Here is an 18072-nt window from a genome sequence, read left to right on the forward strand (position 1 = left end):
CTAGAACTTTAATTGTGTGGCTCCAATTGGTATGAGACCAATTGGAGGTGAAACTAGGCACAAAATTTGCCAACTTTCATGAAGAAAGCTTGCCAAAATTCTGTTTGCAAGGTAGCTTGAAAAATGACCAAATCCGGATTAAGTGCAATTGAGGCCTGAAAATTGACCATTTGGGCAGCAGTTAGTGATTAGGCCATAACTCACTCAAAACAGGTCCAATTGACCTGAAATTTTGACCATGAATAGTTAAGACCCATATCTACAAGTCTTATGAAGACACCAAAGCCCATAAATGACCATAAGCAAGTCAAACAGCTTGCACAAGTTCGGGTCCAAAAACTGGCCGAACCTAAAATGACCTAAAATGACCTAAAGTGACCAATTTTGGTGCAATTTGACCAGCAATAGTAAAATGACCATAACTTGGTCTACATAACTCAGAATGACCTGAAATTTTGCCCCGCGTTCCATAAGACATAGATCTACAAGTTTGTAGTTTTGACCGAAAACCGAAAACTGAGAGAACTAGGTCGTCCGGCTAGGTCAAACTAGTATCCCGGAATCCAACAAATTGCAAGAAAATGCAGTATACACGGAAATGAACTTGGTAACATGTACCAACCCTAAAATACTATCGAATATGACATATTGATAACATTAAAACCTAATTTACCTAGAATGCATCGAGGGTCAACATATTAGGGTGACTAAGCAAATAATAGAATTCAGTGAATTAATTATTAAGCATTATCGTTAGAGACTGTTTAAATAAGTACTGAAACACTTCAAATTGTGTTTCTCAGTTAGCAAAGACTCAGGAAAAGGGAAGGAAACATTGAGTCAAGACCAGGAGACAGTTATCAAAGGTTTGTGCACAACAGCTATTTCTTTTGAATTTTTTTCACTTGAAATAAATTATGACTGTTTGTATATTGTTGTTTTGAATTGTGAAACTGTGAAAAATTGTTTGAATGATATTTGATGGATATTTATTGCTTGAAAAGCATTGTAAATGGTTTGAAACAATGAAAATTGTTTGAATGATATTGATGGATACTTATTGATTGAAAAGCATTGGAAATGGTTTGAAACCACAGCTATCATGTATATTGATTGTATTCCTCGCTAGCTTGTCTAGTGGGACGAATTGAATTCCCTCTCTGGCTGAAGTGCTGAGGTGTGTGCCTGTTGAGGACGAATCGAATAAGTACTCATATTTTTGCTAGCTAGCTATGTTATTCCTCATTAGTCATCGACTTTTAGGACGAATTGAATACCTCATTAGCCATCGGCTTTTGGGACGAATTGAACTTTGGAACATGATTAAGCTGTGTGTGATTTATTGATATGTATTGTGAGATTGTGAAATGAATTTAAACTCTTATTGACATACACTGTCTTTTGAATTTAACCATGATCTGACTTATTGAAATTTATTGTGATATTGAGAAATGGAGTTTAAATTCTTGTTGACAATTACTGTCTTGAAATTAACTATGGTTTTAAGTATCCACTATTTATATAACTTGTTATTTGTGATTTAAAGTTGTATTTAGTTAATGTTGTGCACCACTGAGACATTATCTCAGCGATAGCTTTTCATTGCTGTCGCAGGTAGACAGACGAACAGGGCAGTAGACTAGGCTACTAGTACATCCAACGAGAGATTATCGGGTATAATGAGTATACCACATTTTGCATTTTGTACTGTAATGTATATTCATTGTATGTATATTTTGTTCTTGGTTTGAGCAGTTGTAAATTAAAATTATACATTGACGTTGTAAAGTAAATTATGAGTTATTTTGACTTGTAAAAATTGTATTATATTTCTTATATCTCAGTCTTTAAAAAATTACTGTGGATTTGAGTTGAGAAATATGTTGGAGTTGAGATTTGGAAATATATTGAAGTGTTTTTTTTTTACAGGTTTTTTGAAGAACTGTTTTATCCAAAATACAGATGGCACTCTGCCAAAATTTTTACAGAAATTACTAATAGTCCAAATGAGTTAGCTGTTTCACTTCAGTTCAAAAAGTTTTTTTTTAACACCTGTAAATAGTGCTCACCACTGTAAAAGAAGTAAGAAAAGTTTTGAAAATCCCTTGTAGTGTATTCAATGGGTTATCAGTAGACGAAGTTGGTAATTCATTAGGTATACTACGGGATCATGTTACGCCTTACAGAGGGGTAGGGTGTGACACCTAGATTATTATATTATTAAAACTAACTTAGTGAGGGTGTAAAAAAGTGAGAAAGTGGGCAGAAAATGTTAAACAAAAACTCTCATCTCCCTCATTTCCCTCAAGTGTCGAACCCTATCCCTCACTTCCCCCATAAATTTGTTCACTTTGCATGCTTCATTCTTGCCATAATCCTTACAAGTCCCTTCACAAAAGTTGCTCCCCACATCAAAAGGAAGCTATTGATAGTAATTAGAAGAGGTAAAGATTGAAGCTTGGCAATTCAAGGAGGGGTCATCTAAAGGTTAGTGCATAATTTCTCCCCCTATCTTAGTGATATGTTGAATTAAAGTTAAATTGAGTTGAAATGCTAAAGAAATTTGAGAAATTAATGGGTAATTTGGGGTTCCCCAATTCGTCAGCCATGGGACATTTAGGGAATTGATTTTTTTTTACATGAAAATGGTGATTAGTAATGTTAATTAAGGTAATTACATGAATTAGGATAAATTTGTATGTGGGTGTTTGAGGTTTGATAATGAATTAGGGTTTGTAACCATGAATTTGAGGATTTTGTTTGAGGCTTGAAACTGTTCAATTGGCAACCTTGATAAGCATGTTTATTGATGAATTTATACATAGAATTGGTGAATTATAATATTAATTAAGATGACTAAGAGTATAAGAATTTTATTACATGTATATTGTTGATTTTGACACTCTAAATTAGGGCTTTGAACCAATTATGAGTGACTAGTGATACTTCCCAAATGTGGTAGCCTTGAGGAGCTTAGGAGATAGGTAATTTCATGAATTAAATGGTGAATTATGGTGTCCATGGATATGTGGAAGTAAATTAGGCATTGATAGTTGATATTTCATGTGCTAGCCAATTTTTTTCAAGTGCGTATTGTTGTTGACTTGACCAATTGAATTAGGGTCTTGCATTGACTATTATAGGCTTGTGAATACTGCTGGAATTGATTTAATTGAGATGAATTGGTGATATTAGAAGTGCCATGAATGCATATTTCAAGTTTGGGAGATGGAGAAATGAATATTGGGAGTGTTCTTTTGTGCAGGTTGTGGAATTGTTGGAAACAGTGTGTAAATTGAGTTAGAATTGACCTTGTGTAACCCCAATTGGTATGAGGCCAATTGGAGATGAAAAATGATCTAAAATACTCCATTTTCCATGTGTAAGTCATGTCCAAAATCTGCCTAAAAAGTGACCAAAAGCCTGCCCTAATCCGGATTACCCTTTTATAGAACTCAGAAATGACCAAATGAACAGTGTTCACTCATTTGGTCATATCTCCCTGTGGACAGGTCCAAATGACCTAAAATTTATATCATTAGAAAGCTTAGACATAGGCCTACAACTCTTGTGAAGACACCAAAGCCCATAAATGCCATTACCCAACTCAATTTGCTTGCCTAATAGGGACACCAAATCTGTCTAGAATTGAAACTGCCCAGAATTGCTAAATAAAGACCACTTGACCAGTTTTGGCAAAAAAGCCATAACTTGGTTCATAGAACTCCAAATGCCCTGAAACTAGTGCCAAAATTTTAATAAGACATAGGCATAAAATAATGGTATTTTGACCAAAATCCAGAAATTAAGGGAACTATGTCAATTAACTTGATTAATTTGGCAAACCAAATCTGGAAATGGTATAAATGACCACTAACTCCAGAATAGTGTGTTAAGCATATCTCCTACTAGAAGTCTTCAATTTAAATGAACCATACCATTCTGGAAAGCTAAGAAATAGGCCTTCAATTTTATTTTAGACATATTCCTCACCTTATGAATGTAAGAAGCTCAAATATTGGGTCAAAACTACTGCCCTAATTGAAATCTTGTTACTACAAAATATTTGAGTCCAGTCCAATAACTTGACTATATGTAACTCTTCAAGACTTGAAAAATTACAACCAAAAATTTTGAGTGACCATAATACATAGGGCAACATATCCTATGAAGAATAGTATACCTAAATATGGCAGCAACCTACTCAAACAAAATTGGCAAAGTATAATATCAAAACTGCCTAGTAAGGGCACCAAAATTCAGAATTGACCTAGTTATGGTTATTTGACCATAACTTGAGTTATACAAATCCAAATGACATTATTCAAAAAGTAAAATAAATACAAGACATGGAGGAACAACTTCCATTAAGGAAGTGTGTCCAAACAGTAGCCATAAATTACTTAAATTGATATGCAAAGTTAAGATATTGGAATTGAACCTAAAGAAAGGTTCTAGAAATAAATTATTGACTTATTCCTAATAAGTCCCTACTTGCTAAATTACATGAAATAGACATGTGGGACACACTCTCCCACTACAAAATGACATGAAAAGTCTAATAAGATATTAATAATACTTAATTGCCCAAAGTAAACCTAGGCTTATGTATATTGTATGGATCGATTGGTATACCAATTAGGGATTACATATAGCAGTACTGCCTACAGGAATAATCACTGATTGACAAAGTATGCCTGACATGATTGTTATACAGGCTATATGCCTGCCCATTGGCCATTGTGCCTAATGATATATCTGGCTTTGAAAGCCTGCCCGCTGGCCTAGTTCCTGATATGATAGTTGTATACAGGCTAGATATATGGCTATCTAACCAGTATACTCCTGCGTATTCAGCACTTATAGTCTGTTATAGATTACTTGGGCACTGTTATACATTAATTACGACTGAAAACTTAAGTAATGACCAGAAAAGATACTGTTAAATCCAATTGTTCCCAAAGTGCAGAAAATTCATAAATAACTTAGAATATGTGGAATTTAGCATACAATAATTATTTTAATTATTTAATTTCATTTTCTTTAAATTATGCACCACTAAGAAATTTGCTTAGCGCATTAGTTTTTCCATCGCGTAGGTACTGGAGATCAGCAGCCGCCACAGTAGTGTTCGAACAGAGCTCTGACCAGATCTGCCACCGTCCAGAGTTCACCTCACCAGTCTTTTGTATTTTGGTAGGGCCCATATATAGACTAGTATTTTAGTTCATTGTGTATAAACATGATGTAATTACTTGTTTGTGATGTAAACACAAATTGTAATTACATATTTTGGATTGTAAATAAAGTTATGAACTTTTTGTATATGAGTTTCCATATGTATGAATGAATGAATATGCTTCTTGAAATTGTATAAGTAGAAATGACATGATATGACATGACACCTGTAGAGATATGAAATTATTTTTAACAGGTGACTAGAGAAACCCGCCAGATATTAATTAAACAGAGGAAGTTCTGCCCAGGTATCCACAGAACTTAAATTGTGATAAAAAAAAATTCACCACATGTTTTCTATAAGTTTAAAATTAACAATTAACATGATAGCATAAGATAAGATGCTCCGGCACTGAATGTGGCATTCCTCGCTTAGCTACACTATAAACGGGTGAGGGGCGTCATAGGGAGATGAAGAAATTTGAGTCTAAATCACCCATGTGAGTCAATCCGAATCAATGTCCTTATTAGTTATTTATTTATGAAATAAATAATTCAAAAGAAAATTAAATAAAATATAAATAAATTTTAAATTAGCCAACGGGTTGCATATTGGCAGTTACATGCCTAAGCAAAACGTATATGTATGTTTGAAAACTACTCTTTCTTATTTGAAGAAAAGCACCGAAAATACAAGCATTGGCTGACATATTTTCTTTGCGAAAATTCAGTAGGACTCTCAATTCAACAAGATTTTTGCAGCATTTATGTTCTGCTATTGCAAAGTCTGGTTTATAGATTTAGTTCATTTATTAACACGTGATTATTATTTTGATTAGTGATACAAATTTAGTATATTAAAGTAATTTATGGATATGGTCGAGAAACTATATTGTTTATTTTTCCTTCAGGAAATATATTAACTAAACAACAATTATTTAATATTTTTAACAAATAAGTTTAGAGTAGCTGTTGAGTATAAAACCTCTATCAGCTGCCCCAAATTTTTATCCAAACACCCTTTTAATTCCCTCTGAAAAGGAGGCTCAAAAACTTTACTAGATCCCTTTTCTTACTCTCTTTCATTTAAACTAAACAAAATTGTATTGATGGAGCTCTAGAATAAATTAAAATTAGACCCATAAATTTATTATTAAAATATTAAAATTAAATAATAAAATCTCAAAATAAAATTTAAAATTTTAAAATGAAAATATTTAATATTTTGGAGATGCTATATGTCCATTTCACCTTCGCTTGGGTATTTGGTAATGAGGGAATGGCTGGAATTTGTAGTGTTACAGAAATTGTAATTAAACTATAGTGTTATCGAAATTATAAAAACACAATTACTTACTACTCCACATGCATGTCACTAGAACATATTGAATTAAAATTAGCTTAATTTCCTTAATTAGATCGACATTAATTAACAACTAGCTAGATTTCATTACTCATCAGCCTTGCTTTGCATCGTGGAGTAGAGTGATTGCACCTTGAATGGCACTCTATACCTCCTCCATTGACGATTTATCTGCATGGTACATACCAAAACCAACACTACAAAATGTGCTTGAACCCAAGAACCCGTTTCTAAATAGCACGCCAGCCCGGCTGGGAATGATCCCATGGACAATGGGCAACTTGAAATGCAGCTTCTCCTTCTTGGGTACCTCAGAATTTCCTGGGAAAAAGAGGGAAAATCCTCAATTACTTTCTTTGCATGCTTTCTTGATAGAGTCGTTAGATCTCCTTGATTTGATGAAGAATGAAACGCTGCTTATTGGTGTTGTTGGCATTGGATTTACACCTCCCGATTTTTTGTTGTTTTTTCGGGGGAAGTTTCTGGTACATTGACTTCACCTTTTTCACGTACTTTCACCTTCTTCAAGTACTTACATATCAACTCCTTTGCTGGAGTCCATTTTCTGATTTCATTAGTGACTGTGTGAATAACAGTTCAAGGACCAAATTGACTGCAAAAATCTCTCAAGATTCAATATTGGATCTAAATTCAATGGCCAAAATAAGCCTTTAATTGTTATTTTATAGTCACTTTTAAAATGAATTTTATCAGTGTCATTTTTACTTTCAATTTAATTATTAATTGCGTGTAACAGTTCGCTAGTTTATCAAAATAAAACTTCAAAAACTTAATTGCACAAAGGCTCTATATCCTGTATTAATAATAAAAGACCGTATCTGTAGCCCACTGACCATCTTTCGCAGTGTATTCAAGCGTATACCTTTTTAATTGTTCCTGGAGAACCATGTTGAAACAAGAATCAACTATCATTCGTTCTTGTCTTTTACTCCGAAAAGCGAAAATAAGTGAATATCATTTCTCTGAGAGCAAACCTTTAAAATGAATAGTTCCAAATGTGATGATTCAATCATCTTAAATTGAGATCTCAAAATCAGTAACTCAAAACCCTCGATAACTTCAAAGAGGTAATAAAGCAAATTACAACATCAAATTAGCATTTCAGGATGTGTTAAACCAAAAACAACCTCATTAGTAAACAAAAGTGAAATTTCTACAAACTTCTCTTTTCTTTATTGATTCAAATGATTATACCATTTCCTAGCAGTGAGCAATAACAATATAAAGAAAAGAGAAATAAAAGAGCAGAAGATTGGAATTTACAACCACACCCACCCAGGCATTCAAGTGCTCTCTCTTGCATATGCACTAGTCTCTTCTGCAACCTTTGCCCATACATTTGCTATCTTCTCAGCATATCCCGCCTGCACGTTTTAAGTCACGATCATACAAAGGTGGGGAACAAGCTCATAATATGGTAACAAAAATGCATGTGAGAAGCACTTCCATATGTTCTTTAATCAGCATATGCAATTAGTGTCATTATTAAAGACCTGGGCTTTAGTAAACAACAGAATGACCGATTGTGCAGAAAGTAATTGCGGAGCTATATACTCAGGCTTCTATAATTTAGTGTCAGATTTTTATCCACCTGATGTGACACGATACTATTTGAGCATCCACAAACAATGCAACATTAGGTGGGATAACTGGGAAGCAGAAAACTGCAGTATGAGATGTTTTTCTTTCATAAAATCTAAAAAATTTCCTTGTACTGAGATACATGCAACCCAATCTCCATGAGCTGTACATGCAATAGTAGCTCTGGAGATTATTACAAAAGAAACAAGGAATACCAGAAATCTGACGTGCTTATCAATATTTCATCCCATTTATGTTATAACTGTAAATTTGATTTCTTTATCACTACAAGAAAATCATATAAATTACCTTTGCAGGTTAACAATACAAGGTATTTTTGGCAATTCATGTAATGTATGATGCTGGGTGCCTGGGCCCCGGCAAGGTTCATATCGGTTAGCACGTACATAAAAAACATTGTAAAGCCTCTTCTCTTGGTCCTTATCTTTTCATTTCTCCCACATCACTCCAAACTTCAATTATTTGTAAAGCCTAATTTAGCAATGGATCTTTCTCTATCCCCTCCTTCCCCCTAAATTGTTTGTTGTCCTAAGGGTCTTGATAATAGAAATGCTTTTACAATTATATTTTTGCAACAAATAAATAGAATTTAATAATATTAAAAATCTTACTTAAAAGTAGATGTCTTTTGCATATACGTTCAAGTTATTCATATATAAGGATCATAAAAACTTTGTATTCCTTGTGTACCAAACAATAAAATGTAAGATTATTCTAAGAACTGCATCTTATTCCCATTACAAAGCGAACCAAACATGGCCAATGTTAATTCAATGTAACATGGACGAATGAATGTTGCCCACACCCAACACCCCCCCCCCCCCCCCCTCTTCTCTCTCCTCCTTTTTTTCTCTTTTCATGGGAAAGAGCAACACAACTATGATTACTAGAACTTAGAAACTAATCTATTTCTATATTTGGTGGCAAAACAAAAACTAATCTAATATGATGGAATGTTAGATATAAGGAAAAGGAGATAATCTAATCTAATCTATTTCTATAAACAAGAACAGAGTGGGCATAATCATAGATAAAACATTGAAAGATGCCGTAATAGCTGTTAAAAGAGTAGAAAATAGAATTATACTGGTAAAGCTAGTACTAGAAGGAGAAATAATAAATGTAGTTAGTGTTTATGCCCCACAAATAGGACTAGATAGTGAGAGTAAACAAAAGTTTTGAGAAGATATGGATAATCTAATGCAAAATATACTGAATGAAGAGAATGTTTTCATCGGTGGAGATTTGAATAGACATGCAGGAAGTGATAGGCAAGGTTATGAGAATGTTCATGAAGGTTTTGATTTTGGTAACCGAAATAAAGAGCGAAAAGCATCATGGATTTTACTATGGCGTACGACCTAATACTAGCAAATACCTACTTTATAAAAAGGGAGTCACATTCAGTGACTTTCAAAAGTGGGCAACATAAAAATCAAATTGACTTCCTCTTAACCCGGAAGACAAATAGAGCTCTATACAAGGATTGCAAGGTCATTCCGGAATAGGCTTTAACGAGCCAACATCGGTTAGTGATCTTCGATGTCAAGCTTAGAAACAATTAAAGTAAGGCTAGAATGAATATTGTAGCTTGAACAAAGTGCTGAGAGTTCAAAGGAGTAAAGCAAGTGAAGTTCAAAAATGAGCTTCTCGAGTCTGAAGCATATAAGCTGGATGTTGAGACCAATGGTATGTGGATACAGTTGGCATCAAAGATTAGAGAGGCAGCTATAAAAGTACGTGGAGAATTTAAAGAACATGAATCACCCTCAAAAGAGAGATGGTGGTGGAATGAAAAGGTACAAAAGACAATTAAAAGAACGAAGGAATTGTATATGAAATTACCTAAGTATGATAATAATGAGGCGTATAAACAGTACAAAATAGCACAAAAAGAGGCAAAAAAGGCTAGCAGGCCTTTGAAAAGTTATATGAGAAACTTGAAACTAAAGAAGGGGAGAAAGATATTTATAGACTAGCAAGGAGGAGAGAAAAAAATGTCAAGATCTCAATCAAGTTAGGTGCATTAAGGATAAAGAAGGAAAAGTATTAATGAAAAATGACGACATTAAAGAAAAATGGAGAAATTATTTTGATGATCTCTTTAATAATAGTCAAAGTGGTAATAGCGTGAATATAGACTACAGAGTAATAGAAAATAATGTAAATTATACTAGAAAGATTAGATCTTCAGAAGTAAAGGAAGCACTTAAGAGAATGAAAGTGGGTAAAGCCTGTGGACCCGATGGAATACCAATTGAAGTGTGGAAGTGTTTGGGAGATATAGAAGTGGCATAGTTAACTAAATTATTTAATAAGATTTTAAACTCAAAGAAAATGTCTGATGAATGGGAAATGAGTATTTTAGTACCTATTTTTAAAAATAAGGGAGACATACAGAGTTGCTCAAACTATAGAGAAATTAAGCTCATGAGCCATACTATGAAGTTGTGGGAGAGAGTTGTAGAACATCAACTACGTCATGACACTTCTATCTCTCCCAATCAATTTGGCTTCATGCCCTGTCGTTCAATTATGGAAGTGATCTTTCTCATTAGAAGTTTGATGGAGAAATATAGAGATGTTAAGAAAGATCTACACATGGTTTTTATCGATTCGGAGAAGGCTTATAATAGTGTTCCAAGAAATGTCTTATGGAAAGTGTTAGAACAAAAGAGGGCATCTATTAGGTACATACAAGTGTTGAAAGATATGTATAAAGGAATAACTACTATTGTGCACACAGTGGGAGGGGACACAAGATTTTCCTACCTCAGTTGGATTATACTAAGGTTCAGCTATAAGCCCTTACCTTTTTACATTAATTCTAGATGAATTAACGAAACATTCATTGGTGCATGATATTTGCGGATGATATAGTTCTAATAGATAAGAAGCGAGGAGTCAATAGAAAGCTAGAGCTTTGGAGAAGTACTCTAGAGTCAAAGGGCTTTAAGTTAAGTAGAACGAAGACAGAATACATGCATTACAAGTTCAATGAAGGCCGAACTGGTGATAGGAAAGGAGTTAGTTTGAATGGAGTGGTATTGCCCCAAAAGTAACCACTTTAAATACCTCGACTCAATCCTTCAAGTAGATAGAGGATGTGAGGAGGATGTTAGTTATAGGATTAAAGCCAAATGGTTGAAGTGGAGACGTGCCACGAAAATTTTATGTGATTGCAAGATTCCCAATAAATTGAAAGGAAAATTTTACCGCACAGCCATACGACCGGCCATTTTATATGGTAGTGAGTGTTGGACAATGAAAGAGTCGTATGTATCTAAGATAAGAGTTGCAGAGATGAGAATGTTAAAATGGATGAGTGGGCATACTAAACTAGATAAAGTCCGTAAGAATTAAAGAAAATGTAGGAGTGGTGCCAATTGAGGATAAGTTGAGAGAAGGGAGATTGAGGTGGTTTAGTCATGTGAAGCGTAGACATACAAAGGCTTCAGTTAGACAAGTGGAGCACATTAGGTTAGAGAATAGAAAGAAAAGAAGGGGTAGACCTAAACTAACTTGGAAGAGAGTAGTACAACATGACCTAGAAGCATTACAAATTTCCGAGGATTTAACCCAAAATCGTTTAAAGTGGAGAAAAAGAATCCATATAGCCAACCCTAATAAATTTTTGAAATAAAGGTTTAGTTAAGTTAAGTTAGATTTAAGGAAAAGGGAGAGAAGGTTAAGAAATTAAACTAGAACTAATTAGAGTGCAAGAAGACAATAAATTTTGGGAGCTGTAAATGGTTCTCAAGTACTCTATGGAAAAGGAAACGAATACCAGAGAGAGAGAGAGAGAAAAGAAACTATGCACAGGCCTTGCAAACCAAACAAAAACCTTGACTGATAACTAGTTACACAGATATTTGTAGACTCGGTAACTAATCCTATGCCTACTAGGATTAGGAACATTCTAACCCAATAACAAATACGAAGATTTTCTGAATATTCCTAGTAAAAACTCTTAAATAGTTCTAAAACCTTTGCCTTCCTGTATAGAAAGTTTACAAGAAAAATCTGAATTTAATAATTAATAATTGAATCAAAATAATTCCTAAATTTATTTTTTACTTGTCATTTATCCGCACACAATCCACAATGAAACTGCATAAAATTCATAAAAACAATAAAACACCATCCCAACTGACAGCCCCAACATTCCCATTTCAACACCATTACAAAGCATAATCAGGCAATGAGCCATTAGTCTTGCATTACATAGAGTTGCTTGTATTGGCTATGTTACCAAATATATGTAGCTCAATGATGGCAGATGTGTTCATCTCATAAATTGACATGAGAAAAAATAAATAAATAAAATAGAACCCTAGGCACTTGGTCACTAGAGTTGGCCTAATGCATATCATATCCAAGTGCATTTTACCCCTAAAGCACTTGCAACATTGATCAAATGATCCATTTATAGGTGTAAGCAAAAGATACTCCACTTTTTCACAGAAGTATAGCTTTGAGCACACTCTAATAAAAAGCAATAGGAAATAATTTTGAGTTCACAGATTCATAGCCTTGAGCACACTGTAATATAAAGCAATAGGAAATACTTTTTGAGTTCTCTAGTAGGTTCTGTCCGATCTTGCAAGTACAATCCATATGAACTCAAAAAATAAAAATTTGTCCAAAAGCCTAAATTTCAAGGAAACCTAAGAAAAAAGACACTTCTATGTTCTTTAGAAAAACTATATTATCCTCTATCAACAGAATTCCAAAAAATAACTGGCACCTGATTAAGAACAAACCCCTTCAACATGTTCAAGAAGTCAGCATGCCTTTCTCTGTCAAGCCTTTCCAGTTCAGTTCTGTTGTTCTCCTGAAATCAGATTCTCATCAAGCCAATTGCAACATTGAGAAATTTTCTTTTTAAAAAAAGGAAAAGGCTATAACATAACTTCACATCATGAATTTAAGTAACAACCGTTACGATACATAACAGCCTATAAAGGTTTTTGGGGTTAATATTAATGTTACCCTGTTATGTAAAGGCCAAAATTTTTTCTTTTGTTATTTTAACGGCCGTTGCCACCGTTACATAAAGGGCCATTATCCATAGGCTTTTCATTAAGCAAAGTCCATTACAGCCATTAACATATATAACTTGCTCCTTTTTTTTCCCTTTTTTCTTTCTCACAACAGCAGTTCAGCCTCTCTTTCCCAAGGTGCCAATACTCCCATTTTTCAGAAACATCTATTTGAGTTGCTGGTCTTTATTTATTTAAATCATTTCAAAATAATTCCACATTGAAGATTAGGAGAACAATCATGAAGAAAGAACTCAAGAGTTACTAGTTAAGGTATGATTTATATCTACTACTGTGCTGCATGCTAGTTAGTTGAGATAATTATTATTTGTTAATAAAGAATATAAATCACGAATTGAAGGTAAATATTTAATGTATTTATCTGGATTTCCTTATTTTAGTTGATTCTCTTAACATTGATTAGTTTCCTACATTTTCCAATTTTTCAAAAAAAAAAAAAAATTGCATAGCAATAGGCTGCAACGGTTACATTATGACCATGAGAGTTCCATTCTGTTACATGCAACTGCAACCATTGTTGCAGCTATGACCGAAAGTTACATGCCTCACATTATTGGAATTATAAACAAACATTAAATTCCAGCATATCTAAGATGAAAATAACAGTAGCTCAACAGTGTAATAAATGTCTGCTTGAACAGATAGGCTCAGTAAATGCTCATGAGCCAAAACTACAATTCGTCAAATATATAAAGTGATTTCTTTCTGCTTGTTGTAAACTATGAAGACAAATGTTAAGATCAAACACACCTTTCTGCGACAGCAGAAGCTTATAATCTACAAGGAAACAAATCAATAAACACAATACAATATTTAACATGGTTCATTCTCTCAATAGGACTACATCCATAGGCATGACATCTGCCACTATTAATCAAATCATATAAATACATTATTAAGCTTGAAACTCCCTCTCAAAGCTATATTTACTCTTAGTTCCTTTATATCACAAAGAATAAGGTTTTAAAGGAAAATGCCTTAAGTGCTTTCCAATTATGGCAACGCTTTTAGACACTGAATTAACTGATCCCCTTGAGACATAGGCTTACATGCCACCTCCTAGCTAACAAGACGATCTCTCCTAATATCCTTTGCATCAGCCCAAAGAAAAATCCCTCAGTGAGAATTCAATTTTCAATGCAACACACACAGGAGTCTTAAAAAAGAAAAAATGATTTAGAGGCAAACAATCTTGTATAAAAGTTGTACATCCACCAAGAGGAAATAAACCATCTTTCAAATTTCAATTATCTGTTCTGTTTAGAGAATTCGAGTGATCAAAGTCCAAAAGGCCATATACCTAAGGTTACTCCCAACACCAATGAACCCTCAGCAATTATTGGCCAAAATTGGACTACATAACCCACTAAAGATGCCAGACCAGACAACACCGCCAGCTGCAAATTAATATCCACTAAACCACTCTGAGACATTAATTTTCAAACCTGACATCAAAAATCTGTAGCAGAACCAAAGCATTTATAAAACTATTTCTCCTCATATCAAAAGGATATTGCATTACCAATGAACCTTGGCTCAGTGATACTAAAGTCATCTTAAGCACAGTTAAGTTACAAGTTCAAACCCTACTTGATATATGGGTTATCCACAAAATGCAAAATTTCCCAAACCTTGTTTTGCTCTATGCACATCCTATGCCCAAAACCAAATGAGTTTTATCAGTTGAGACCATATTATCATCTATAGTAATTGCCATTATGGGAAACTTATATATTCATCCAGTAAAAGCCAACAATACAGCAAGACAAGAAACAAACAGTTCTTATTAATCTAGCTCTAAGCTGATCCTTTGCAATTGCAAACATGCTAAAGCTGTCAAAGTAGTTGGAAGACAATAAGCAAGATAAAATTTTGATATGAACAAAAATGTAGAACACAATACCTTGATCCGTTCATACTCTCTAATTGCAACATGCTTCGCATCCTCAGTGACTCTTATGGTTTCCTTCAGCTCCTCTATCTTGCGAATCCTTGACTTGTCACCACCAAATATCTTTGACGATGCAGCTTCAAGTTTTTCAGCCCTTGAGTGCAATGAGGACAATTCTGATATAAGAGTTTGCACAGTCAACAAAGCACTAGAACGGTCTGAGAATGCCCCATGTACAGATAACATCAGCCCAAGATATTCATGGAGAGTATCCTGCCAAATTCAAACAACAGCAAAGTTTTCCTTGAGAACATTAGGATATTCAATTCTTATGCCCAAAAGTTTACATAATTTAACTAGTACAAGCATATGAAAGTACCCATTTCTCATGAAATAAAATTAGTTTCTATCCATTTCATGCAGAATGCATTAACTGGTAAAAGAATACAAAGCTTGAAGCACGCAATTCAACTCAATAGAAAATACCAATCCAAAGCAAAAAATTTCTGCAATTTACCAAATGCTTGACAGTATGTGCGTTTAGCTCCCGGTAGAATCGGCTTGCTTTAACTGCTGCTGTTGCCACATTTTTCATGTCAGCAGCCCTCACTCTCTGTGAGTTAAAGATAGCCTCCTCGTTCTCAAATTTAGTCAATTTTATGAACGTTAATCCTAATTCTCCCATTGTCTCCCCCATATCTTGTTGGGCTTTCACCAGAGATTCAGCCTATTACCAAATTCCACAACACAAAAATCAGTCTAAAGTCTAAAATGCACAATCATACAATTGAAGATACACCCACCCTCCATTTTTTAAATCAGTTAACCAAATTTTAAAATTATAAATTTACCTGCTGAGAAGCATTGCTGAGTTGCTGCTCAAGATCATGCATCCTCCCTTTCTTCTCCAAGAACTCTTTATCTTCCTCAGCAACTGGCGGCTTTGATCCTACCCAATCATTAGTCACTGACTGCCTCAACTCCTTAAACAGCCTCAACAAATCCCTACCTCCTTTTGCCGGTTGTACCACTTCCTCTGGCGCTACTACCACACTCTCTCCAAACAACTGCTTGGGCAACTTCACTGCACCATCGAGCATCCTTGAAGCTACATCAGTACTGGTTGGCAACGGCAACTTCCCTTGAACCTGTAAAAAAACCTTCAGTTCATCGCTTTTCCTTATGACTGGGTGCGTAGCAAGTCTCCTTAAGTATTTCTCTAATGCCACTCTCCTCTGCTCCACAAACTCCTGCTTCTGCATCACTTGGCTCTCCACCAAATTCTTGTCCGGCCTCGGCGGGATAAAAAACCCTCGATATGACTCTGCTAATCGATCTGACAAAGTGACGACGTCTTTAAATCGCCTCCGTACGCTAAATTCAGATCCGTTGAAGCCCGTTATGTTCGTTCTCGTCGTGATTAGATACGTAATATAAGTGTTACTTCCTGGAACGAGAGAATTAGAAGTTTCTTGCTCCTTCTGCGGATTCGAGACTGTTATTTTGATATAATCGGAGCTGGAGGACGGTGACCTCGAGAGAGATACCGATGAATCAGAAGACCGACCAGGGCTATCAACGCCGTCGATTTCATGGACGGCGTTTTCATCGAACGGACTGAAAATGACATCGGCATAGGATGGCGGTTCGATGTAGGACGAGTTATCTGCTGCGACGTTAGGGTTTCGGAAATCACGAAAGGACGGAGGAGCAAGCAGAGGGTCAGAATCAGCTGGCGCCGCCACCATCGGCCGCGATAGAAGGTGGTGACTGTCGGCGAGTGATGACATAGCGCTCCGATGATGGGAAAAGGATTTGGTCCCGTTGCTGTTATTAGAAGGGTCGTCGAGGACGAGGCTCTCCATTTCTTCACGGGAAGCGTCGATATGGGCTTCTTCAAAGCCCTGGTTCTCCGATCCCATCATATTTGTTCCGATTGATCTAAAAATTTACAAAAATAAAAATAAATTATAGTACAGCTGCTAAACTGTGATCAATAGTCGAAGCTGGACATTAGGGTTCTGACAGAGAGTGAAGTAGGGACTAGGTAAGATGGGAGCGTGGGTTAACGTGCGCCGGGGGGAGCTAGGTGGAAGAAGACTATCGTGAAGCATGAGGTGCACGCGGCAGTTACGAAAGGATTTGGGTTTTCCTTCTGGGTTCTCGAGCCTTTTGTTGGAGTGGGGAGGTTTGAGGTTTGGATTGTTTTTAATTTTTAGATTTTATATCAGATTTAGTTAGATGAAGGACAGAGATGGTCATCAGAGCCTTCCACGTTACTTCAGATTATTGGATGGGCAAAAGTTCACGATACTTTCGGTGTAGATCAGTTTTTGGAGTTTCGACCAAAACGCGATGTAAAATCACTTTTATAATTAACTGGTAATGTTCGTTGCACGTTTACACATTGCTCATATTCTTAATTTAATTTTTTTTATATAATTTTTAGAATTTTTCATATTAGTTAATATATAAATCTTAAAAATTAGTATATTATATATATTAAAAATATATATTTTTAAATTAATTGATGCAATTTATTAATTTTAAATTAATTGATGCAATTTATTAATTTTAAATTAAAACTAAAAAACATATATAAATATAAATACTTCTAATTTTAGTAATATATATGATATATAAATTTGACCTTAATTTTTTATTTAGTGTTCATATTTTATGAAATCACTAAAACTTAAAAGGTTAGATATAAAAATAAATAAATGTAACTTAATTTAAAATTATAATTTATAAAAAAAATTGTATATCGAATTATATCTATGTAAAAACTTTTTTTATAAATAATAAAAATATATATTTAATTAATTTTATTAGATTTTTTTAAAAATTAAAGATACTTAAATTTATAATGGACATATATTTATGTTTCAATTTTATATAGTGTGCAAGTTGCAGTTTTAATTAAAAATATTTTTTAATAAAATAAATTTTAA

The 18072-nt window shown here is 34.4% G+C and overlaps 1 protein-coding gene across 2 annotated transcripts; it reads right to left on the bottom strand.

The window, feature by feature from the left end:
* Nucleotides 1–7675: 7675 nt before the first annotated feature.
* LOC110662142 (sorting nexin 2B) lies at nt 7676–17321 on the bottom strand. Of its 2 annotated transcripts, XM_021821025.2 has the most exons (5): nt 15970–17321; nt 15636–15845; nt 15131–15391; nt 12912–12998; nt 7676–7926 (listed from the first exon to the last, which is right to left on the bottom strand). In XM_021821025.2, the coding sequence occupies exons 1-5, from the start codon at nt 17041–17043 to the stop codon at nt 7846–7848; spliced, it is 1713 nt and encodes a 570-aa protein (XP_021676717.1). In that variant the 5' UTR covers nt 17044–17321; the 3' UTR covers nt 7676–7845. The 2 variants fall into 2 exon arrangements, with proteins under 2 accessions (XP_021676717.1, XP_021676718.1); XM_021821026.2 differs by lacking the exon at nt 12912–12998.
* Nucleotides 17322–18072: the final 751 nt, after the last annotated feature.

This window comes from Hevea brasiliensis, chromosome 12 (genome assembly GCF_030052815.1).
Source record: "Hevea brasiliensis isolate MT/VB/25A 57/8 chromosome 12, ASM3005281v1, whole genome shotgun sequence".
In the NCBI taxonomy this organism is placed as follows: Eukaryota; Viridiplantae; Streptophyta; class Magnoliopsida; order Malpighiales; family Euphorbiaceae; genus Hevea; species Hevea brasiliensis.

Coding starts and splice junctions, on each gene's coding strand:
- LOC110662142 (XM_021821025.2), bottom strand. CDS start 17,043: ATGATGGGATCGGAGAACCAGGGCTTTGAAGAAGCCCATATCGACGCT. Junction 15,392..15,635: donor CACATACTGTCAAGCATTTG/GTAAATTGCAGA, acceptor TGAATTTGGCAG/GATACTCTCCATGAATATCT. Junction 7,927..12,911: donor AGGGGTTTGTTCTTAATCAG/GTGCCAGTTATT, acceptor TAAAACGTGCAG/GCGGGATATGCTGAGAAGAT.